The 27,434-nt window shown below is 36.5% G+C and overlaps 1 protein-coding gene across 2 annotated transcripts in view; it reads right to left on the minus strand.

Moving 5' to 3' along the window:
- The window catches only part of LOC150102187 (mitogen-activated protein kinase-binding protein 1-like), a 344,972-nt gene that overhangs the window by 179,004 nt on the left and 138,534 nt on the right, over positions 1-27,434 (minus strand). For both annotated transcript variants that reach the window (XM_090398639.1, XM_090398638.1), the window contains exon 13: positions 18,065-18,131. In XM_090398639.1, coding sequence (XP_090254765.1) covers positions 18,065-18,131 — 67 coding nt within the window. The remainder of the gene's footprint in view (positions 1-18,064; positions 18,132-27,434) is intronic.

Here is a 27,434-nt window from a genome sequence, read left to right on the forward strand (position 1 = left end):
CATTATTGCCATAATCCGTTGGGATTTTGTTTACAATTTTAGCAAATGACCCCCTAAACTTCAAGTCTCTGTTCACCATCACTCTCAGATCTGTCATCTACTCCACCTCCTTCAAAATTTCTCCATTAATTATATTATTACATGACACCTCCAAGGAGTTCAAGGACTCACTGTGGGAGGACACCTACTCTACAACTCTCTGTCTCCACTGATACTACCATCATCATCTACACCAACGCCATCTACCGCTGACCATCACCACTAGTATTTTCACAGTCACACACATCTATGCCCATGGCAGGATTTGAACCCGCAGCCTTATAGCTGGAGAGCAGAGTATAATTATATACTCTGCATCCCAAATTTACCTACCAAATTTCAAGACGTCTCACTTTGCAACATTAAACTGATAGTTCTATACCAGGGGTCAGCAAACTGCAGCTCACGAGCCACATGCGGCTCTTTGGGTACGTACATGTGGCTCTGAAGAAAAATTGAAAATGAAAATAAAACTATCATAGTTTCATTTATAAAATTTTTAAAGGATTTTATTCACATAATGGTAATTTCATTTGTTCTATAGGTCTCACAAAACTTCGTGGCACTAAGATGCATGATGTCAGGGAGGGGAAAGCAAGCGTGGAGGGGTATACAGAGGGAGTAGAGGGGATGGATGAGCACATGGTAGGCAGGGCAGCCAAACAAAGTGACTAAGAAGGATTAGGTTTTAGAGTGCCTTGACATCCGAGGTCATTTGAAGAGCAACAAAGTGACTAATAAGTGAGTGCACAGGCGCCCTCTACTGGGCAAGGCATTGTTGGCAATTGTGAAATGTGAAAGCAGAGTCCGTGTCGCTTTGCTGTTTCTGCAACTTAGGTTTAAGGTGATTTAAGGTGATAAAGGCAAACTGGCAATTATTATTATTATTATAAAGGCAATTATTTTAAAAATATATATATATATATATATATATATATATATAAAATATTGATTTTATTATATTTAGATATGTTGATGGTCGTGATTTACTGCAGCGTGTTATATTTCACATGCAACTGTTACAATAAAACATGTTACTGGTGAGATTTATTTTTATTATATTTTCGAATTATTGTCATTTATTATTTTGAATAATCGCTTAGTTCTTTCTATTTTCTTTTTATATATAATGTATTCATATAATGTTAAATAAAATATATTGTTAGGGTGCTTTTCAACATGGCTATAAAAAAAAACTAAGAAAAACAACAGATGAGCATCATAACTTTAAAACTGAATCTTTCATTTATCTCGAACTCAGATGGCCTTCCAACCTGTCTTATTTGCCAAGAAAAACTGGTGCACAACAAAAAGTCAAATTTGGAGAGACACTTCACGACAAAACATGCCACATTTGCCAGAAAATATCCTGTTGGTGACACGAGAAAGAGAGCAGTTGAAGAACTTCAGAAAAATGTTGAAAAATCAAGTTCTGTATTTAATTATTGGAGAGAGTCTGCCAATGATGTTAATATTGCAAGTTTCATAGTGAGTCAGGAGATCGCTAAGAGAGGAAAACCATTCATACCATTATCTGCCAAAACATTAGCAGATAGGACAGTCACAATGTTACAGTGTTTCTCAACTGTGGACCACCTGTTGTCCGAGACCACGGGTGGTCTGCAGGCAGACAATTTAATTAAATATATATTTTTGAGTTATCCAAAAACTGAATAAGTAATAATTATTGAAATCAAATGGAGACTTAAAAAAACAACAAATAGTGTTGGAATGTTCAAAGGCAGAAGCAATAAAACTATATTGTTGTTCGCTTCACCCCCCCTCTTTTATTACTCGTCATTCTGGCACTACAATAATTTGTAGTGGCAGAATGACGAATAATAAGAGGGGTGAAGTGAACAACAATATAGTTTTATTGCTTCTGCCTTCCCTTGCTGTTTTGTCAGATTTGAAGTGAATATGTGTTATCCACATTTCAACCAATTGCTTGTTGTTTGATTTTTATTAATGAAGGTTTTCCTCACTTCAACCAAGGCTCAATATACCTTCAGAAGTGATAAATGACACTTGGACAAAGTGTATCATGAGTTAACCCCAGTATTTATATATTTTTCAGAAACCTTTTTTAATAATGGAAAAGTGGCTTAGAACTAGGACTTTGAAAAGAAGAGCAAATGAAACAGGTGATGCAAACCCTATTTGTGATACACATGTTGTATCACAATTAGGGTTTGCATCACCTTGAATTGAAGTAACAAGCAGTTCAAAGAAAAAATACAGTAGGGAATATAACAGTTCATATCTGGAATTCAGGTTTACTTGGTGTTGAGATGAAAGTGAACAGAAACCTCAATGTGTTTTGTGTTACAAAGTGTTGTCAAATGAGTGCATGAAACCTGCGAAACTCTGACATTTAGAAACTAACCATTGTGGTGTGAAAAATAAGCAAATTGAAAAAAAAAAAAAAGCCAATTTCAGCGATGCTTAGCAACAATCATGGGAAAGATGTAGTTCCGGCCATGGGTTCGATTAATAACAAGGCACTGGAAGGATTTATCTCTTAAGTTTGTGCATAGCGAAATCAGGGAAACCTCATTCTATCGGGAAAAATTTACTACTTCCAGCTATAAAAGATGTGGTAAAAACTATGTTTGGCAACAAGTTACTAAAAGATGTTGATTTGACTCCTCTTTCAAATGACACTGTAGGTCGCAGAATTAATGATATGGCAGGTGACGTAGAATCTCAGTTAATCGAAAGAGTTAAGAAGAGCCCTTATTATGCATCACAAATAGACAAGACTACTGATGTTACACAGTAGTCTTGTCTATTTGTGATATTCTGTTTTGTAGAACTTTGTCATCTCAAACAACTGGAGAAGAAATATTTCACACTCTCAATAATTACATAATACACAAAGGGATCCAGTGGGAAAAATGCATGGGCTTCTGTTCGGATGGAGCTTGTGCCCTTACACGCAGGCATAGTTGGGGGTTGTTTCCATGGTCAAGTAAGTGGCTCCGGATATGAATCAGGTATATTGTTTCATACATAGGGAAAGGCTGACCTCCAAAGGAATGCCACCAGAATTTAAAACTGTGCTATACAACGCTGTAAATCTAGTTAATTTTATTAAGTGATTGTCATCATCATTATCATCATCATGTGTATGAAGGATTTAGGCCTAGCATGGCCTGTTCCGGCCTTAGACGTCATCGTTGAATCGTTTAAGAGGACATCCTGATTTTCTTTTCTCTAATGGCTTGTACTTTAAGGCTTGTTTTGGTAATCTTTCTGTTTTCATTCTTTGACGTTTTCCATCCATTTATGTTTATATTTTTTAATTTTTCCCATTACTGGTTCTTGGTTTAATTCTTTCATAATATCTTCGTTTCTTTTGTGATCAAATAGGGTATACTTTGCAGTTTTTTCTCATAAACTTCATTTCTGCTGTTGTTAATCTTTGTTTGTCTTTTTGTTTTATTGTCCAGATTTCGCTTCCATACATTAAGACCGGTAGGGCTAATGTATTGTATATTTTTAGTCTGGTTTGTTTTTGAACTAGGTTTGGTTAAATATAGAGTTAATTACACCTGTTATTTTTAAATATTTTGCAATTTTTATGTTTATATCTTTTTCATATGTGATCATACATCCTAGGTAGTTAAATGAATTCACCTGTTCTAAGATCTTGTTATCTATTGCTGTTTTTGTTCTTGCTGGATCTTGTCCTTTAAAGGCCATAGTTTTTGATTTTTCCATTGATATTATCATACCATAATCTTTGGATATCTCATTTAGATTTAAATTAGCTTTCTGTAAGTTATCTTCAGAATTTGTAATTATTATTTGGTCGTCGGCAAAGAGGAGAGTGTTTAAGTTTACTGTAGGAGAAAGTTTAATTCCTTGATGTAAATTTTTACTCCATTTTATTATTATTTCATTTAAGTAGATATTAAAAAGAGTTGCTGAGAGGGGACATCCCTGTTGGACCCCTTGGTTTATCTCTCTTGTATATGATAGCTCATGATTTAATCTTATTTGTATTTGATTATTTTCATATATACTTGTGACAGCTTTTAGGATATTATTTGGTATTTGTCTTTCTTTTAATATGTTAAATAATATATTTCTTTTAACTTTGTCAAATGCTTTTTCAAAGTCAATAAATGCAATATGTGTTTCTAAATTATATTCTCTTCTTTTCTCTATTATTAATTTTAGGCAAAAGGCTGGGTCTATGCATGCTCATCCTTTTCTAAATCCATTCTGTACTTCTAGAATAAAGTTTTCGGAATATTTCATTAGTTTGTTATTTAAGATTCTGCTATATATTTTGTAACAGGAATTTAGTATACTGATACCTCTATAGTTTTTAGGGTCATCTCTATTACCTTTCTTAAAGATAGGAATCACAATTGCTTTTTTTCCATTCTATTGGAGGGATACCAGTTGAGTAAATTTTATTTAAAAATAATAAGAGTCTTCCTTTGAATCTTGTTCCTGCATATTTATATAGTTCTGAACCTAGCTTATCTTCTCCAGGTGATTTTCCGTTTCTTGTTTCTTTCAGGCTGATTTCTAATTCTTCTTCAGTTATTTCCTTTTCATTAATTGTTTGCCAGTTGTCTTTTTTAAAATATTTGTCTGTCCACAGTTCTGTGTAGTAATTTAGAAATTCTTCTAATTTCAATTCAGTGTTTAATTTTAAGTTTTCTTTGGTATCTGCATTTAGGTGTTTCAAAATCTTATATACATTGGGTCTTATTTTATATAAATCATGTTCTAAATTAGAAACAAATTTATTCCATGATTCTCTGTCTTTTTCTGACTTCTCTTTTAGCTATGGCTCTTATTCTTTTATATTCTATTTCATCTTCTAATCTTTTACTGCTTAACCATTTGTGATAGGCTTCTTTTTTCTTTTTGATTATTTCTTTGATTGTATCATCCCAGATCTTCAGTTTTTTTCTTTTATTGAATTTTTTGGTCTTTCCTAAGCATTTAAGCTTTCATTTGCTGCTGCATTTAGTATCGTTTTTATATTAAGCCATTCTTCATTTTGTTTTTATTTTATCTAGATATTGGTTAATTCTTTGTTCATATAGCCATTGTACATTTGTGTCATTCAATAGTCTAGTTTTATAAACAAATGTTTCAATTTTTCTTTCTGTTCTTGTCACTTGTAGCCATTTGGGTGGTAATCTTAATTTTATTTTAACAAGGAAGTGGTCACTGCTTATTTCATATCCTCTGTGAACTCTAACATCTAGTGAAAATTTTGATGTCTTTTCATTTAATATGAAGTAATCTAATATTGATTTCCATCCTCTTGCTGCCCAAGAGGATGGAAATCAATATGTATATTTATGTATGTCTTTATGTTTATAAAAGGAATTCATTATTTGGTTATTATAAACTACAAAGTCAATCAATTTTTTACCATTTCTGTTTAGAGTGTGTTCTCCATGTATTCCTATATTATTATTAATTTTCGTGTTTCTAATTCTTGCATTTAAGTCTCCTGCTAAAATTATGTAATCATTTTTATTTATTTTATTATATATGTTTTGTAGCTGATTATAAAAATCAATATTATCCTGTTCTCTTCCTCCTTCTGGGGCATATAAACCAATTATTGTTAAATAGCCTCTATCTATTTTTATTCTAGCTTCTATTATTCTTTCATTCCATAATTTATAATGTTTTAATTGTTAAAAGGGAGTTATGAATCCAAATCATGACTCCTGCTTGTGCTCTTTGGTCTCTGTCGACTCCACTGTATATCACATTAAAATTTTCAGTTTTCATAGTTCCTTTTAATTTCTTTTTTTTTTTTGTTTCAGTGATTACTGCTATTTTAAAATTTCTTTCATTTAATAAATGGTCTAATTCTATTTCTTTATATGCTATTCCTCTTACATTCCAGTTTGCTATGTGTATTATATTTTGTCGTTTCCATTTTTGTTTTACCTTTTCCATTCCAGGGTCATTTCCCATAGATTCAATCCGATTATCTTTTTCTGTCAGCTTACAAGTAAGATTATGTTCTCCATGTCAGAGGACTAGCCTGACGATGGAATAGTTCAGTGGTAGGGCTGCTACCTTAAGGCTTCTGAACTAGCCTTCTTCCAAATTTAAACCCATAGGAGGAACAGGGTATATTGAAGGGTATATAATTTAAAATCATAGGAGGAATAGGGTATATAAGAAGAATTATAGTAAGGTTTATAGAGAGGGCGTAGTTGTAAGGCCAGAAATGAAAAGACCCCATGGCCATCGAGTACTCTAATAGCATAAGGGTCATAAAATAAGAAGAGTTGGCTGATAAGGTCTTATAGGAAAGATTAAAGTAAGTGGATCTTCCTCAAAGTAGAAGGAGGAGAGGATAGATCCAGCTAGGGATCCACGGGAGTGCCACTTCCCTTACAATCAAGATGATTGCCTCTTATGGCTCTGTTGGTCCACGAGTCCTTATTCAGTATATTCGGACCACCCCACAATATATACACCACACACACACACACACACGGTGGGCTCCCCTATCCGCCACCCAGGGGACGCGCTCTCTAGGGGTTACAGGGTCCCCCGAGAGATTAAGTGATTGTGGGCAGATGAATGAAGGTATCAGCGGGATGGCGCTGAAATTCCCCATTCATTTGCTCATGGCACCAACGTCGCTAAAAAAGTTGTTGTGGGATGAGCTTAATGAGTGTAGGCAGATGAATGGGGATTACATATAAAATATAAACGTTGCTGCGGGCAGATGAATGGGGATGTCAGCGGGATGGCACTGACATACCCATTCCAAACACTGAACAGTATTTGCCCACAGCAAATCAGAAACTGATACCATTATTTGTTATGCTTTTAGATTTATCATGTTATAAAAAGCACAGTTTTTCCAAATGTATGTGGTAATCCCCACATACATTTTTAAAAAAAATTTACATAACTCAGTGGTTTAGAATTGTTTTAGTCATTTTACTGGTCCTCGGGCTTAGAAAAGTTGAGAAATGCTGCTCTAGACATTTGCTCACTTGTATTGTCTATTTAGATCCTGCTGCAAGACCATGCCTGCTCTATTTCTCATAGCCCTTTCCAACTTTGCATCATTGGCTAACAACTGCGCATCTCCAGTTAAGCCAGTCCCAATGTTATTAATGTACAAGTTAAGCAACAATGGTTCCAAAACAAATCTTTATGGCACTTGAGATGGAACTGGAAAAGACTAGTGATCTTCCTCTTTTGGGATACCACTCCTCCATATACACAACCTGCTGATGCCTATCCGACAGCAATACAATTGCTGCAAGATGCAATAAATTTCTTTCTTTCCCATTCTCCATAAAAACTCAATACCAACTCCATGAGCAGTAATCCTAAAGAAGCCGCAGTAGTGCTTCTTGAACTCTTTGATCCACAAGTCTGAGATATTTTAATCCATAACAAGGATTTGCTAAATCATATATTTTCAGAAAATGTTGCTTTATATACTTTACTAAGTTACAAAGAGAAAAGTTACATAACAGAGCCATGGTATGAAGAAGAAACTCAACAAAGGAGTATGGATACTACAACAGTATTATATAATTATGATTAGCACACATTTGGTAGAAAATGGCAGCAGTGTGTGTAGAGCAGCTCTGTAGTTCAATTGGTAGAATAGTGGGATTCTTTCCCTTTTGATTGGAAAAGACCCAACTTTGATTCTCATTATGACAAGAGAAATCATCATAGACTCTTTCAAGTGAAGGTGAACTAATGTTAGATGCTCAATGGATTGAAAACAGCAAGGGAAAAAAATCATGCTATCTAATACAGAGATAGGAGGCCCCCCCTGGAAATTTGGGTTTTTCATTCTGCATACATGCACATCAGTAATAGAAAACATGCAATTTAAGAGCAAAAATACTACTCGTAGGCAGTAGATGGAGTTGCATGTAAATAGTAGATAGTGCCATTGTGTGTGTAGATGAAGGATTAAGTAGCGAAGATGGTTCGCTGTGTACTTTCTCATGATGAGCTCTCAGACTCCTTGGAGGGTTTTTTTTTTTTTTTTTTTTTTTGTTGGGCCCATATACGAGAGGTTGGCTGGTCAACCTATAGTACTTTAGTACCGTATATGGGTAGTGGGATGGGAAAGGAGAAACTTATTGACATTCGATTTAAAAGCCTGTATATTGTATTCCTTGGGAAATACATCAGGTGGAAAACTGTTCCACAGCACAGCAGTAGCAGGGATGAAGGAGGAGGAAAAGAAACTTGTTCTGTGGGCATACTGTGAAGGGATGTTGGGCAGTGGCTGTACATGTTCCAATGGGTTAGTACAGAGTGGAGGAATTACTGATGTTGTTTCAGATGAGCATTTTCCATGAAAATATTTGTAGAATACACAAACTGCAGAGACTAAACGTCTTTGTGAAAGTGGGGGGAGTGAGTTGGTAAGAGATGGATCATTTATCAGTCTAACTGCTCTCCTCTGTATTGAGTCAAGCATTTTGAGGGAGCCTTTAGGAGCCCCACTCCAAATGTGAGAACAATATTCGATAGCTGGGCAGATTTGTGATTTGTATAAGGTTAACAGCTGTTTTGAAGTGAAGTAACATCTTGAGTGAAAGAGAAAGCCTAGTTTTTTGGAAGCTGAGGATGCAATGCTTGTGATGTGTTTATGCCAGGAGAGGCCTGATGTCATGGTAATTCCTAGAAGAGAAATTTCATCTTGTCTGGGAATTTGAGTGTTATCAAAAATAAGACTGGGGGAAAATGGTTCTTTTTTTGTGAGAAATAAGACAGAACTGGGTTTTACTAGCGTTGAAGTTGACGAGGTTATCTGAGCGCCATTGCAGGATGTCTTGGAGGTCCGAATTAAGGGAAGTTGTGGTTGATGTTCTGTGGGTTGAAGTGAGTTTTGTAGAGTAAGGTTTATCAAATAAAAGGGAGGAGTGCAATGTCATCTGCAAAACTGTGTTTTGCAGATGACATTGCACTGGATTGGAGGTCAACTGAAGTAGGTCATTGATGTACAGAAGGAAGGGGATCAGTGAGAGAACCTTGTGGGACCCCCAGCATTAGTTGGATGATGGGAGGATAGGGAGCCATCTACCATCCCACATAGTGTGCGTCCAGACAGGAAAGTGGCAGTCTATTTGCAGAAGTCCTGAGACAGTTCAAATAATGGAAGTTTGCTTAGTAAGCCTTTGTGCCAGACCAGGTCAAAGTCTTTAGAGATATCAACTGCAACTACTTGGGATTCACCAAATTTTTCCATGGCATATGTCCAGAGATGGGTGATATATGAGAGCAGGTCACCGGTTGATCGGCATCGACAGAATCTGTACTGGTGGTTGCTTAATAGCTGGGTCAAGGTAGAGTAGGAGGTTGAGAATTGATGGTTTTCTCCATCACTTTTGATAGGATTACGGTGAGTGAGATAGAGCGGTAGTTAGATGGCAGCGATTTGTCACCCTTTTTGGAAATGGATTGAATATAGGCATATTTCCAGGCTTTGGGCTCATGTTTGCTGATTCCTATCAGCAATTTTTCTTTAAAATTTGTTCAAGTCTCTGTTACTGTCAAACTGTGCATTTTGGTTTTCTATTTCCAGATCTTTCTCTGGCACTACACAACGGACTGATCCATCTACAGCTTAGCCTTCTGAGTAATTTTCCAACCATTACTGTTTTGTTAACCATGCCTCTCCTGAGACAAAGAACTTGACTTCTGTTGCAACTAGATTGAAATTTGTAATAATCTGCATTCTGGATTGAAGTGAAGACTATGTCTGCAGCAAAAATGCACACAAATTATCTTCTGCTGCGGTAAGCATCCATTTTGAAAGATGGTCAATGGCTTGCTGCAGCTGTCTTTTTATGACTCTCATATTACACAAATCACAGAGGATTGTAGTCATCCACATAGAAAGTATTACTTACAGTTGAAGAATGCTCTTCAGTTAGTGAAATAACCTTGACTGCAAAAAAGTGTGACACTTAACTGAACATTGTGAGACTCCTTCTTGGGTATAGGGTCAGGAGAAAGTGGTTCACATTTGAACGGTTAGATAAAAAAATTTTGATAAAAAGAGGGAGGTTCCCTCTGAGGTGAAAGTTGTGTAGATCTTTCATTATTCCAAATCGCCAAAGTAGTGTGTTGTATGCTTTTCCATATCAAAGAAAACTGATACTAAGTGCTTGCATTTTAGGAAGGCATTTCAAATGGATATCTCCAGTTGGACTAAATAATCAGTTCAATTGTTGAATGATGAAGTTGCATGTAAATAGTGTCATTGTGTGTAGATGAAGGATTAAGTAGCAAAGATACAGAACATAATCTTGCTTCTACAAATTTATGTTCTGGAAAAAAAAGTTGTTTCTCACCACAAACCATAAAAAAAACAAAAAAAAAAACATTTTTTTCCCCAGAACCTTGCACAAGGAGCTGGTCAGAACAATAGGATCAGTAGTTTATTAGGGATTTGGATCTTTCCCTGGCTAAGGAAAAGTGATAATAATCAAACAATTACTGTACCTGTTCAACAAAACAGGTAAAGTAGTTGATCCACAGCAGTTGATGTTACATGTTTGATCATCTCATAATGGATGTTATCTGGTATAACAACAATAGTTGGATGATATTCAATCAAATCTATATTTAAGTTTTGTTGATCTGGAAAAGGCATATGACAAGGTGCCAAGAGAGAAGCTATTCAATATGCTACAGTTATGGCGTCAATGGAGCATTATATCAAGCAATACTTCATCTGTATTTGAGTTGTAAGTCGGCAGTTAGAATTGAAGTAAGTACAGGAAGATAGTTTAATGTTAAATCTGGTGTGAGACAAGGATGTACATTATCCCCTCTGTTATTCATTATCTATATGGATCACATTATAAAGGAATGTGGTATTAAACCTGATATCAAAATTGGAGATGTTAATGTCAGCTCTTTGCTTTATGCGGATGATGTTATACTTCTAAATAAATCCGCTACAAGTCTGCAAGATTCTCTGACTAAATTGAATAGCTGTTGTAATAGATATGGTATGAAGGTCAGCATTAAAAAGACAAAGACAATGAAAATAGGTAGAATTGTTGAAATTGTCAACTGTGTTGTGAACGGGGGACCTGTGGAACAAGTAAAGCATGATTTTTAGTGAAGATGGTAAATTAAATATAAAAATAGACAACAGAATCAGCAAAGCTGGTATGGTGGGAAGTCAATTGAATAAATTCATATGGAATAAGACAGAAATTAGTCGGAACACTAAATTAGCTTACTGTATTTAATTATATATTAATTGTATACAGTAATTTAATTACTGTATACAAGACAGTGTTCAATACCAGTTTTAACTTATGGATCTGAGAGCTGGGTCAGAAAGTAAAACACTTGACTAAAGACACCGCAGTTATGAGAGTCCTGAGAAAGATTATAGGCGTGAACAGATGGCATCAATGGCAATATCATATTAAAAATGAGAATATTCGGAAAGAACTTGACGTTGTCAGCATCCAGGAATGCATTAGCACCGCTAATCTAAGGTGGTATGGTCACTTAAACAGAATGGGCGAGGAAAGATTAGCAAAACAAGTGTTCTCTGCCAGTTTGGCAGGAAAATGACCCAGAGGAAGACCTAGATATAGGTGGATTGATATGGTAGAAAGTGCCTTAGACAATAGAAATATAAGATCTGATAATGTTGGAGTCTTGACAGGTAACAGACAGATTTGGAGGAAAATTGTAGATAGGAAGTTAGTAATGATGTAAATTTTTCATGTAGTACTATCATATCCCGTACACCCCTTGAGGGTACATGGCAGGAATTTGATGATGATGACGATATTCAACCAAATCAGCTTCCATTTCTTATTTCATGAATGGCCTGTTATATTCTTCTTGATAAAAAGAAATTATTTTATAAATTCCATACTCTTGAAGAGAATGGAATTTATTATTTTTCTGCTTTATACTCTTCAGCAAGGGACTCTGAGGGGGGGGGGGGATACTGCTGATGTTTTAACAAAAAATCTTACACAAGAGGGTCTACAATTAATGTTTGGTTGAAGGTTATGTTCAAGGCTTGAAAGTGGATGGATGGTATACTGGTCCATTTTCTTAACAGATTTCTTTTGGCTCTGATGACATGCTTCTTGCTTGAGCATGTTTGAAAGTAATGCACTTTGTTGGTGTTGTGAGTATCTACAGGAGATATCCCAAGCTTTCTTCTGTGCTTTGTTAACTGCTGTGCAAACAATATTCCACCATGATTTAGGTGGAACGTGGAAACCAACTAATGTTTTGGAAACTACAGTTGTGACAACTTGTATAATACACTGTGATTCCATCATGATTTAGGTGGAATGTGGAAACCAACTAATGTTTTGGAAACTGCAGTTGTGGCAACTTGTATAATACACTGTCACGACTCGTTGCATCACTGATAGGAAATAAGCTGACCATCACAGAATTAAATTCTGCTAAGGAAGAGAAGGTCATCCCGAAAGATATTTACAGCATGATGTAGATAAATGCAGCATACTGTTATAAGAGATCTGACTGAGAGTTAGATGGTAACTGTCTCAATGTTTATATTAAGTGGGACTTGCTGAAAGGGACTATGGTTGTCCACAAGGATGGCAACTCCTCTGCAGGCAGGTCCATCCTCCCATCCTGTCCTTACAAATGATGGCTACATTTTGTAATACTGGACTGTCACCTGGCTTCAAGTATGTTCCTTGCAAGCAACAGTAGATTGGTTTTTCTGCAAGAGAATCTTGATGTCATCGACATTTTGACAGAATCTACTACAATGGAATTGTAGTAGATTCTGTCAAAATTTTCATTATTATTTTTTTTTTTATGGTATCATCTGGCTTCCCGTCAGGTTTTGTTTTAATTAGACTTGAATTTTTTCTTTTTTGGAGAATTGCAAACAACCAGTGGCCATCATTTCTTATTATAAGGAAAAATATTAACAGGTGTGGATGCATGTCTTTGATCTTCTGTGGATTCTCGAGTGGCAAGAGCATTTTTTGCATGTCCTCAGAGATGAGCTCATATCGATTTTCCTCTTTCATGCACTCTAGAGACACAGCAAACAAATCTTGCATTCCGAGATGTTGTAGTTATAAGACAGCGAAATCAACATACATTTTTTATTTTTATTTTTTGAATCTTCTTTTTGTCCTTCCATCTATGGCATGCTTGGGAGTATGCTGGGTGAATGCTCTCACAATTAAGGAATTTCAGTGTTTTGCTCTTACGGTCTTTGATGCCACACTGGACATATATGGCAGAGCCATGATAGGTGATTTGAGAATAACCATACTTCTGACATTTAAACCATTGTAAAGGTTTGAGATGTCTAAGTGAGCAAATTTAGGGATCTGTTTTCAAAGATGTTAATAGTTTAGGTGTGCTGAAAGTAAGGATGATAATCCTGGTAGGAACCTGGTGACCATCCCTACATATGAGTATTCTTCAAATGGTTGTCACTTCTTGGTCTTTCATTTCGAAGGAGATCTATTCATCTGGGACACTGAAGAGGTCCCACTCTGATATGACTTTCGAGAATAGTTCAAAGTTTTGTGGAGGGGAGGGATAACCACAATTAGTATTCTCCTGATGGATGTTGCATGGAGATACTCTTGGTCTACACAGATGTTTCTGAGAATGTCCCTAGAATGGGGTTTCTTCACTGATTTTGGAGATCCTGCCAATCCTTCTGGACAAAGAAGAGTGACATTTTCCCAAGTGGATGTTCTTCAGTCAAGTGTAGTATTAAAAAAATTGGTATGTTTATTGCTTCTTCTATTGAGACTTACTGCAACATCATTGACCCTGGCAAGCACACTAACCAACTGATCCTGGTTGGGCCATCGACTGTGGTCTTGCCAAAGTAGTGCAAGACTACCAGGACCCGTTTTTCATATGTCTGTGGGTTGCACAGCATTGCAAATACGACAGCAAGGCATTGGATCACAATGCCTTGTTGCCGTATATAATTTGTAAATGGTGATCTGGAAAATAGGATAGCAGAAAAGACTCAGGAGAAGGTAAAGAATGCAGGAAGAAAAGAATAATACAAGAATAAGAACAAAAAGGGCCAGTACTGCCAATGTGAGGGCCCCTCTACCACAAACAGGTGCCTTGCATGGAGGATTTTCTAAGTGCACATCTCTCAACATAGTGTGCATGCATGTGTGTGTGTGTGTCAATATTCCTGCCATGATTTTTGTGGAAAATTAGGTTTTTGTAATTATTTCAAATCGATTTTACGTTTTAATATGTCTGAAAAAGAGAAATTATAGTGCTGACAATATTTCTGGCTCTAACAATAAAACTCAGAACAGCAATAGCAAATTGATGTAATTAATCTGCTTTGATAAAAATAAAATGTCAACAAGGACGAGTTGAACCTAGAATATTCCGTGTATGACAGTGGTGGTGATCATGTACAATATTAAGCAGATTTACAACTTAGATATAGACTATACAGGGTGGTTCAAAATTCCACATACAAACTTTGAAGGAAGGTAGATAACATCAAAATCAACTTTCCGGTCATAGGAAAGCATGACTGGAAACGCCACCGGTAGGTACTAACAGGGACACAAAGATACAGAAATAACACAAGGCAGTAAGTAGTGTAAAAAACTTTACTAGGCGTAACTGAACGGTTCAATAGTAGTTGGATACATAATATGGTTTCGCATCAGGTGCTCAGTTACGACCATTAGCAGTGATACATGCCTGACACTGATGACACATTGATTGCCGTACATTTTCAAAAATACCTGGAGTTTCCTGGGTATTAGCAGCGCCGATGTCGATTCTTGTCACGAGGTCTATGTCAGAGGCAACAGGTGTTATGTACACCATGGCTTTAAGGGTCCCCCACAGAAAGAAATCAATGCTCGATAAATCAGGTGAGCATGGGGCCATGCGACAGGTCCACCACGACCAATTCATCAAACTCCAAAGGACCTGTCCAAATACTGACGCACAGAAATGCCAAAATGGGCTGGAGCACCGTCATGTTGGAACCACATCTGACGACGCACAGTCATTGGAACATTGTTCAGTAAATCCAGCAGAACTTCTTCAAAAAGGTTCGATACTTCTGGGAGTCCAGTCAGGGTGGTAACAGGTATGGGCCAACTAAACAGTCAATGATGATACCTGCCCATACATTAATGGTGAAGTGTTGTTGTGCAGCATGTGATCGCACAGCGCGTGGGTTCTCATGCGCCCGCACATGAGCATTGTGGTGATTGAAGACCCTTTCGGGAGTAAATAAAGCTTCATCCGTGAACAAAACACAATTCGGAAAATCCGGGTCTACGCCACTTTTCTGCGGAAACCACTGTGTGAATTCCACATGTCGAGGATAATCTTCGGCCATCAGTAACTGGACCCGTTGCAGATGAAATGGATGTAAGGACTCAGAGTGCAAAACACTGGATCGAGATACTCCAATAGCAGAGGCAGTGGCATGTGTGCTTGTCTCTGGACTATTGTCCATCGCATGCAACACCTCTTCCATGGTGGGATTTCGCGTCGACCGTGGCCACCCACTATCACGCCTGAGATCCCCGAATGATCCATAGTCACACAAATTCTGATGCAAATGCACAAACATTTGATGATGAGGTACTCATCTTTTCGGATACATTTCGTGATACATTCATACAGCAGCTCGTCCATTACCATCAGCTAACCCGTAAATTAGGTGTATGTCTGCCATCTCGGTATTCGTAAAACGACGCATGTTCTTCTACGCCGTCGAAAGCTTGAATGAGGAAGCCCCAATTGCTTACCTGGAGTGCTGGCGAACAGCACCACCTATCACTTTCGGGTGGCGTTTCCAGTCATGCTTTCCTATGTGAACATGGTTGATTTTGATGTTCTCTATCTCCCTTCAAAGTTTGTACGTGGAATTTTGAACCACCCTGTATATTGCTTGATATAACATCCTGTTTGCATCATATATTTGTAGTATTTTCAACAGTTTTTCTCTTGCATCTTCTCATCTGCCTTTTCCAGATCTAGAAAATATAGATCCTTGTTATATTCCCATGTCTTACCTCTCTGTACTACTAAAGCGATAACATGATCCTGACAATTCCTATTTGGTCCGAACACAATTCTTCTCCAAGCCTCTCTTTCACAATTTTTGTAGCCTTCATAAGTATGCTTGCATAAATCTTACCTGGAACATTCAGCAGGCAGATTTCTGTGTAATTCAACACATTCAGTTATATTTCCCTTCATAGCAGAAAAACTCTTGTATTACTAGTGTGAGAGCTCTGTGCTAATCATATGCAGTTAAACTTCTGAATTATTTTTAATGGTTCAATTAATTATTTTTTTAAGGTCATCTGCACTAGCCCTCGCATTCTCTGCAGCAGAATATTGTGCCCCTGTCTGGGAAAAGAAGTACACACACTAACATTATAGACACTCAGCTAAACTCTATCATGTGCACAATTAGTGGGACAGTGAGAAGCACCTCTCCCTCCTGGCTGCCTGTTCTATCTAACATTGCTCCACCACACATACGGAGAAGACAAGCCTCAATTAAGGAATTTAATAAAGCAGTGAGCAACCTACTCCTGCCCCTACATCAGACTCTCATAAACCCACCTAGTGTACGCCTCAAATCTAGAAATCCTCTCTGGTCCATGGACGAACTCTCTTCAGCTGCACTGCCATCAATATGGACATATGGAGAGAACACTGGTCCAACAATCTACCAACAAACAGCTTCCTGTTAAAAGATCCGTGTGCTCTGCAGCCTGGTTTTGATCTTCCTAGGAAGATTTGGTCATCAATAAACAGGATCAGAACTAGTCAGGGCAGATGTGGCTACCTTCTACATAAATAGGGCTGTCAGATCACCCTTATTGTGATGGTTCTCCCGTGGCTCAGACGATTACTCATATTGTGTACGACTGCCCAAGGCGCCAATTTCACGGTGGTGGCCTATAGGACATCCACAAAAGTGACGGATGAGGCCTTGAATTGGCTTTTAGCCTGAACCTTGACCTGTAGTTGGTGTGGAGGTGGTTATGGAGGAAACAGAAGATCACGGTCCCGTCTCACCACAAAGACGCTATTCTCGTAGTCACTCTCACAGTCCTCGTCATGGTATCAACAGAACTCCTCCGCATGTTAGAAGATGATGATGTAATGTGAAATGGGTCCCCCCTCTAATGGATCAACTTTTCTCACACAAGACACAACTGCTCTCTAATTAAACCTAGGATACAGCTACATTTATGTTGTGAAGTGTTGTGAGAACATGCGGCCTTGTCATACTTGTTACAGTAGAATGGTAATTGCCCCTGGCTTGATTATGACAAGTTAATTTTGCTTTGTTTAAAAAAAAAAAAAAAAAAAGGAAAGACTTAGAAAGCTGGTTGTGCCTTTTATGTAATGAACTTTTATATGTTAAGATTTTCATCACTTGTTGCTGGAAATTGTGATTGTACTTTTCAATTACCAGTTTCATGTAGCCATAAGCATAAATAAATAAATTATTTTTTAAAAAATAATTAATAAAAAATGTGTGTGTATGTATATATATATACACACACACACACACACACACACACATATATATTATGAGAGTTTTAATACTATGAAGGGATACATAACTGAATGTGTTGAATTGCACAGAAATCTGCAGCTGAGTGTTCCAGGTAAGATTTCTGCAGGCATACTTAAGGCTACAAAAACTGTGAAAGAGAAACTTGGAGAAGAATTGTTCAGATCAAATAGAAATTGTCAGGATCCTATTATCACTTTAGGTATATTCAATTTAGTTATTCAATTAAGTATTATTTTCCAGTTTTACAAACTATTATTTCCAGAGATACTCTGATATGAGTACTACATTGAACTTAAGTAATCAAAAATGGTTTCATTACAATACATTGCAGCTTGAGTAAAAAGTGAAAATAATATACATAAATAACATTTCTCATTTTATAATTTTCAATTACCGATTGTTTTATTTATTTTTAATGAAATTTTTAAGAGCAAGCGAAGATGTACTTACATGGATTGAAATCTACATCACAGAGATACGAAAGATCTGGATCAACATATAGGATCTTTAACAACTCCTAAAAGAAAATAAATATAATTATGCATAAAAACAGTTTAAGCAATATTAAATTATTCTAAATTAAACACTTCAATCAGCTAACCCTTCTCTTTTGCTTTTAAGTTTATTCTAAACATAGGGAATGCAAGATTTACAATACATTTGTATGAAAATATTGCATCTTAAAATTTTAAAAAATATTTTTTTTTGTAAAAATATTGTAAAAAAATCATAGAACACTTTTCTGTGAGAAAGAGAGCAAGCTCCTTATCATCCCCCTTCCTAACTTCCCTTACCTGGACAGCATTTTAAATAATAAAAATATATTTATATATTTTTATTATTTAATATTTTTATTATTTAAAATAACATACAGTATGGCATTTTACTTAGGGGCAACAACATAAAGTTAAACATCTTCCCTTTCATGTTAGGCTAGATGGCCTATCGTGGCCAGGCACCTTGGCTTTTCTGAAACCTGATACTGCTTATGATATGGTGGTTAATCCTAACTGCATTGTCTATTATGGCCGTAAATCACATATGTTCTCCTAGCCAGTTTGGCTGTTTTACAGAATGAGAAAATCCAAGTTTCTTGGAAGAAAAAAATAGGCCACTACTGTAACTGGTTAACTCAAGCTAAAGATTCTACGATAAAGTGTATTGTTAAAATAAAGCAAATAAACTTTAAACAGGTAAAAACTGAATTACATAAGACTACATTTTTGCAGAATCAAACAAACATAAACATAATTCAGGAAGAAATGAGAATTTGAAAACAAGAACCAAAGAGTGCAGACTCGGTGGCAAACTTGGAAGAAAATGCTGATTGATTCAACCAGAGAAGCATGTAGTAAGGTTGTCTGAAAAAATAAAAAAAAATCAGAACTCCATGGTGGACTCAGGAAGTTAGAAGCAGGGAAGGAAAAGAAGAAACATATCAAAAGTTCCTGGCAAGTAAGTTACCTTGTGTTAATAGAGAATACAAAGAAAAATGTACAAAAGAGAAACACTCTGTAAAATTAACTAAACAAAAGTCATGGGAAGACTTTGGAAAGAACATGCAAAATAAATATCAAGAAGGTAGCAAAATATTCTGGATGCTATTGAAAAAAACTTAAAAATTAAGGAAAAAGTACTTATGCCATCATAAACCTGAAATGTTGAAAGGCTGCTGAAGTAGATGATATCTGACTAGAAATATTCAAATACATAGGTAAAAGTTTTACGGTGGCTACACTGAATACCTCAGAAGGACTAGTCAGAAGGTCGAATTCTAGTTGATTGAATTAGAGCTCTAAAAGCACCCATCTTAAAAAAAAAAGGGAAAAAAGTGGGGGGGGGGGGCTGAATGTGAGAATTACAGAGATATTTCCCTATTGAGTGTTTCTGGAATGATTTATGCAAAGTTGAGAAATAGCTAATAAAAATTGTGTAATGAAAGCTTGGTGAAGAATAAGCTGGATTCAGGCCAATTAGAGGTTGTCAGGATCAGCTTTTCACTTTAAGACCAACAGCGGAGAAATCCTAGGAATATAACAAGGATTTGTATTTAAGTTTTGTAGATCTGGAAAAGCCATATGACAAGGTCCCAAGAGTGATGTAAACAGGATATTATATCAAGCAATACTTAGTCTCTATTTAAGCTGTAAGTCAGCAGTTAGAATTGAATGAACTACAGGAAGATGGTTTGATGTTAAATCAGTTGTGCGGTCAAGGTACATATTTTTCCCACTGTTATTCGTTATCTATACAGATCGCATTATGAAGGAAAGTGGTATTAAACCTGAAATCAAAATTGGTGATGTTAATCTCGGCTCTTTAATTTATACTGGTGATAATATACTTCTAAATAAATCCACTACAAGTCTACAAGATTCCCTGAGTAAATTGAAAAACTGTTGTAATAGATATGGTATGAAGGTCAGCATTAAAAAGACAAAGACAATGAAAATAGGCAGAAATTGAAAACCTCATTGTATATCCTGAATAGAGACCTATAGAACAAGTAAAACATTTCAGATATTTAGGTACAAGTTTTAGTAAAGATGGCATAATAAATATGGAAACAGACAACAGAATTAGTAAAGCTGGAATGGTAGGAAGTCAGCTGAATAAATTTCTATGAAATAAGAGAGAAATCAGTCTAAACACTAAATTAACTTAGCTGTACACAAGACAGTGTTCAAACCGATTTTAATTTATGGATCTGAGAACGGTTAGAAATGAAACACTTGATAAAAGACTGGCAACCACAGATATGAGAGTCCTGAGAAAGATTATGGGAGTGAACAGATAGCATCAATGGAAGCATCATATTAAAAAACAAGATTATTAGAAAAGAACGTGCCATTGTTAGCAGAGCTAATCTCAGGTGGTATGTGCATAAACAGAATAGGAAATAATTAAAAGAAACACACGTATTAACCATTATGATCTCACCACAGGTTTCGTTATTTAAAAAATAATAGGAAAGATTAGCAAAACAAGTGTTCTTTGCCAGGTTGGAAGATTAGGCGGACGGATTCAGTAAAAAGTGCCTTAGAAGAGAGAAATATAAGATCTGATAATGTTGGACTCTACACAGATAACAGATTAATTTAGAGGAATATTGTAAATTGGAGATTGGCAATGATGCAACTTTTTCATGTGATATTACTATCATTATATTCTGTATATATGAGGAGGATGCATATCAGGAATTTGATGACAATATATTTTTGCATGTGGGTGCTTAAGAGTCAAAGCTATATAACTGAGAGGATACCTCATGTGGAGAACCAACCAAGGCTTCTGACCTAATGTCCAGTCCTCACCTTCTTGTGGTGCACCTTGTTAGATATCTACCTGGATACTGACGATCGAGGATGGGCTGGCAATTTGGTATTTAGCCGAACATATTGTATTCTTATTGGCTTAAACCAAAATAAAAAATGATACAGTATGACAGAATATCATGCCAGCTAGGGCATCACCCATTTACACAAGGCCCCAATTGTTTTCGCCAGGGAACCAGGCCAAACAGCGAAAAGTCAGCTACTGGAACAAATCCTAAAACCCACCCCAGCTCAACATCACCAGAATTAAAGATTGGTACTATCAACATAAGAAGCCTGAATGGCAAAGAAATGGAGCTAGCTGAGGAATTGAATAAGTACCAGATCGACATAATAGGGGTGACTGAAACAAAAAAAAAGGCAAAAGCTGGTGAGATCTTTCTGAGCAATAAATACAAAATGTTATATTCAGGCAATGACAATCAAGGAAAAGAAGGAGTAGCCATAGTATTGAACACTAAATATGCGGCTAATCTTCTTGAATGGCAGGCATCTCAAGTAGAGTGATGTGGGCAAATATGAGAATGGGGAACTGGACAATGAGACTTATTTGTGCCTATGGTCCTACAGAGGGTTCTACTAAGGTAGACGTGGAGGAATTTTTTGATGCTTTAGAAAAAGCAACTGACACAATGAAAAAGGAAAAGTTGATCATTGTTGGACATCTAAATAGCAGACTAGGAAATAATTGTCAAACATACAAAAATATTTTCAGAAAATTTGGAGAAAAGAGAAAAGTTAATAATAATGGCAAATATCTGTTGAATTTCTGCTCAAGACATGGACTAGTTATTACCAACACCATGTTCCAACATAAAAATGTGCACAAATTCACATGGAGAGAAGTCTCATTGACTATGTTATTGTTGATAGTGATGTTTTCTCCATGGCACATGACACCAGAGCATACACTGGATTGAAATTGGAAGTGATCACCATTTAGTCTTGAGCAGGATAAAATTGAATTTCATATCGAATAGAAGAACATGTAAGAAAGTTTTAAAACGAATAAAAGTTGAGCAGCTAAGAGTTGAGACCTGTAGACTAAAATACACAAACATGATTGAAGAAAAAATGAAAGAGTCTGAGAGCAGCAATCACACCTTGAAGATTCAGTGGCAAACTCTGAAGAAAACATTGATTGAATCAGCCAGAGAGGCATGTGGTGAAGTTGTCCGTAAGGATAGAAAAATCAGAACTCCATGGTGGACACAGGAAGTTAAAGAGGCAGTGAAAGAAAAGAAGAAAGCATATCAAAAGACCCTGGAAAATAAGTCAGCTTGTGCTCTTAGAGAATACAGAGACAAATGTAAGAAAGCGAAACACTGTATAAAACCAGCTAAATAAAAGTCATGGGAGGACTTTGGCAAGAACATAGAAAATAAATATCAAGAAGGTGACAAGATATTCTAGAAGTTGTTGAAGAAGCTCAGAAATGGAGGAAAGAGTGCTGTAAAAAGAATTAGGGATGACAAAGGTTACGTGAAAATAGGAGAAAAAGATATCCTTCAAGTTTGGAGTAATTACTTCGAATAATTGCTAAATGAAACAAGCAGTGATGATAGCATAGCGGCAAAAAATACTCAACAGGCATGCAGTCAGGAATATATCCATACTTGAAGTAGAAAAAGCCATCAAAAGGCTGAAATGTAAAAAGGCAGCAGGTGTAGATGATATTCGACCAGAAATGCTCAAGTATGGAGGTATAAAAATCTTCCAGTGGGGTAACTGCATAGTTCAGAAGAACGAATCACAGATGATTGGAGTAGAGCTCTCATAGTACCCATATATAAAAAGGGAAATAAAACTGAATGTGAGAATTACAGAGGTATTTCCCTACTGAGTGTTCCTGGCAAGATCTAGGCAATTATACTTGAGAAACGGTTGAAAAGAATTGTGGAAGAAAAGCTTGGTGAAGAACAAGCTGGATTCAGGCCAAATAGAGGCTGTCAGGATCAGATCTTCACTTTACGACAAATAGTCGAGAAAGCATGGGAATATAACAAAGATCTGTATTTAAGTTTTGTCGATCTGGAAAAGGCATATGACAAGGTGCCAAGAGAGAAGCTATTCAATACGCTGCAGTTATATGGTGTCAATGGGGCATTATATCAAGCAATACTTAGTCTTTATTTGAGTTGTAAGTCAGCAGTTAGAATTGAAGTAAGTACAGGAAGATGGTTTAATGTTAAATCTGGTGTGAGACAAAGATGTACATTATCCCCTCTGTTATTCACTACCTATATGGATCACATTATGAAAGAAAGTGGTATTAAACATGATATCAGAATTGGAACTGTTAATGTCAGCTCTTTGCTTTATGCAGACGATGTTATACTTCTGAATAAATCCACTACAAGTTTGCAAGATTCCCTGACTAAATTGAATAATTGTTGTAATAGATATGGTATGAAGGTCAGCATTAAAAAGACAAAGACAATGAAAATAGGTAGAATTGTTGAAAATGTCAACTGTGTTGTGAACGGGGGTACATGTGGAACAAGTAAAACATTTCAGCTACTTAAGCAAGATTTTTAGTGAAGATGGTAAATCATCATCATCATCAAATTCCTGCCATGTACCCTCAAGGGGTGTACAGGATATGACAGTACTACATGAAAAAATTACATCATTACTAACTTCCTATCTACAATTTTCCTCCAAATCAGTCTGTTACTTGTCAACACTCCAACATTATCAGATCTTATATTTCTATCGTCTAAGGCACTTTGTACCGTATCAATCCACCTATATCTTGGTCTTCCTCTGGGTCGTTTTCCTGCCAACCTGACAGAGAACACTTGTTTTGCTAATCTTTCCTCTCCCATTCTATTTAAGTGACCATACCACCTGAGATTAGCTCTGCTAATTCATTCCTGGATGCTGACAATGTCAAGTTCTTTCCTAATATCCTCATTTTTAATATGATATTGCCATTGAAGCCATCTGTTCACACCTATAATCTTTCTCAGGACTCTCATATCTGCGGTCTCTAGTCTTTGGTCAAGTGTTTTACTTCTAACCCAACTCTCAGATCCATAAGTTAAAACTGGTTTAAACACTGTCTTGTATACAGCTAATTTAGTGTTCTGACTAATTTCTTTCTTATTCCATATGAATTTATTCAATTGACTTCCCACCATACCAGCTTTGTTGATTCTGTTGTCTATTTCTATATTTAATTTACCATCTTCAGTAAAAATCATTCCTAAGTAGCTGAAATGTTTTACTTGTTCCACAGGTTCTCCATTCACAACACAGTTGACATTTTCAATGATTCTGCCTATTTTCATTGCCTTTGTCTTTTTATTGCTGACCTTCATACCATATCTATTACAACAGCTATTCAATTTAGTCAGAGAATCTTGCAGACTTGTAGCGGATTTATTTAGAAGTATAACATCATCCGCATAAAGCAAAGAGCTGACATTAACATCTCCAATTTCGATATCAGGTTTAATACCACATTCCTTCATAATGTGATCCATATAGATAATGAATAACAGAGGGGATAATGTACATCTTTGTCTCACACCAGATTTAACATTAAACCATCTTCCTGTACTTACTTCAATTCTAACTGCTGATTTACAACTCAAATAAAGACGAAGTATTGCTTGATATAATGTCCCATTGACACCATATAACTGCAGCGTATTGAATAGCTTCTCTCTTGGCACCTTGTCATATGCCTTTTCCAGATCGACAAAACTTAAATACAGATCTTTGTTATATTCCCATGCTTTCTCGACTATTTGTCGTAAAGTGAAGATCTGATCCTGACAGCCTCTATTTGGCCTGAATCCAGCTTGTTCTTCACCAAGCTTTTCTTCCACAATTCTTCTCAACCGTTTCTCAAGTATAATTGCCTAGATCTTGCCAGGAACACTCAGTAGGGAAATACCTCTGTAATTCTCACATGCAGTTTTATTTCCCTTTTTATATGTGGGTACTATGAGAGCTCTACTCCAATCATCGGGAATTCGTCCCTCTGTCCAGGCTTTCTGAACTATGCAGTGCAGCCACTGTAAGACTCTTATACCACCATACTTCAGCATTTCTGGTCGAATATCTATTCCTGCTGCCTTTCCACATTTCAAGCCTTTGATGGCTTTTTCTACTTCTAGTATGGATATGTATTCCTGACTGCATGCCTGGTCAATGTTTTTTACCACTGTGCTGTCATCACTACTTGTTTCATTTAGCAGTTTTTCGAAGTAATTACTCCATATTTCGAGGATATCTTTTCTCCTGTTTTCATGTCACCTTTACCATCTCTAATTCCTTTTACAGCACTCTTTCCTCCATTCCTAAGCTTCTTCAACAACCACCAGAATATTTTGCCACCTTCTGGATATTTATTTTCTATATTCTTACCAAAGTCCTCCCATGACTTTTGTTTAGCTAGTTTTACACACTGTTTAGCTTTCTTACATTTGTCTCTGTATTCTGTAAGAGTAAAAGCTGACTTATTTGCCAGGAACTATTGATATGATTTCTTCTTTTCCTTCACTGCCTCTTTAACTTCCTGTGTCCACCAGGGAGTTCTGATTTTTTTAGCCTTGCACACAACCTCACCACATGCCTCTTTGGCAGAATCAATCAATGTTTTCTTCAGAGTTTCCCACTGAATCTCCAAGGTTTGATTCCTGTTCTCAAACTCTTTTATTTTATTTTCAATTCTACAGTTCACATCTGAGAGCTGCTCAACTTTTATTCGCTTTAAAACTTTCTTACATGTTATTCTTTTCAATATGAAATTCAATTTTATCCTGCTCAAGACTAAATAGTGATCACTTCCAATTTCAAATCCTCTGTACACGCTGGTGTCCTGCACCAGGGAGAAAACATCACTATCAACAATAACATAGTCAATGAGACTTTTCTTATTCCTAGCCTCTTCTCTCCATGTGAATTTGTACACATTTTTATGTTGGAACATGGTGTTAGTAATAACCAGTCCATGTCCTGAGCAGAAATCCAACAGATATTTGCCATTATTATTAGCTTTGCTCTTTTCTCCAAATTTTCCCAAAATATTTTTGTATGTCTCACAATCATTTCCTACTCTGCTATTTAGATCCCCAACAAGGAACAACTTTTCCTTTTTCATTGTGTCAGATGCTTTCTCTAAATCCTCAAAAAATTCCTCCACTTCTACTCTTTAGTAGAACCTTCTGTGGGACCATAGGCACAAATAAATCTCATTGTCCAGTTCCCCATTCTCATATTTGCCCACATTACTCCACTTGAGACTGACTGCCATTCAAGAAGATTAGCCGCATATTTAGTGTTCAATACTATGGCTACTCCTTCTTTTCCTTGATTGTCATTGCCTGAATATAACATTTTGTATTTATTGCTCAGAAAGATCTTATCAGTTTTGGTCTTTTTTGTTTCAGTCACCCCTATTATGTCGATCTGGTACTTATCTAATTCCTCAGCTAGCTCCATTTCTTTGCCATTCAGGCTTCTTACGTTGATAGTACTGATCTTTAACTCTGGTGATGTTGAGTTGGGGTTTATTTTCAGATTTGTTCCAGTAGCTGACTTTTCGCTGTTCGCCCTGGTTCCATGGCGAAAACAACGGGGGCCTTGTTTAACCGGGCGACGCCCCAGCCGGCATGAAATTTGTCATGTTGTACCATCATTCTATATTTTGGTTTAACCAATTGAATACAATTTGGTCGGCTAAATCCCAAATTGCCAGCCCATCCTCGTCCGTTCAGTATCCAAGTACATACCCAACAGGGTGCACCACGAGAAGGTGAGGATTGAACATTAGGTCAGAAGCCCTGGTCGGTTCTCCGCATTCCTTTAAAGGCTATGTGGAGGTCTCCTCTCAGTTATACAGCTTTGACCCTTAAGCACCCAAGATGGTAAATTAAATATGGAAATAGACAACAGAATCAACAAAGCTGGTATGGTAGGAAGTCAGTTGAATAAATGTATATGGAATAAGAGAGAAATTAGTCAGAACACTAAATATACAAGACAGTGTTCAAACCAGTTTTAACTTATGGATCTGAGAGCTGGGTCAGAAGTAAAACACTTGACCAAACACTAGAGACTGCAGATATGAGAGTCCTGAGAAAGATTAGAGGCGTGAACAGATGGCATCAATGGCAATATCGTATTAAAAATGAGGATATTAGGAAAGAACTTGACGTTGTTAGCATCCAGGAATGCGTTAGCAGAGCTAATCTCAGGTGGTATGGTCACTTAAACAAAATGGGCGAGGAAAGATTAGCAAAACAAGTGTTCTCTGCCAGGTTGGCAGGAAAATGACCCAGAGGAAGACCAAGATATAGATTAATTGATACAGTACAATGTGCCTTAGATGATAGAAATATAAGATCGGATAATGATAATATTGGCGTCTTAACAAATAACAGACTGATTTGGAGGAAAATTGTAGATAGTAAGTTAGTAATTATGTAAATTTTTCAAGTAGTACTATCATATCCTCTAACCCCTTGAGGGTA

Source organism: Typopeltis vanoorti, chromosome 10 (assembly GCF_054136105.1).
Source record: "Typopeltis vanoorti isolate ZY-2024b chromosome 10, IOZ_Tvanoo_1.0, whole genome shotgun sequence".
NCBI lineage: Eukaryota > Metazoa > Arthropoda > Arachnida > Uropygi > Thelyphonidae > Typopeltis > Typopeltis vanoorti.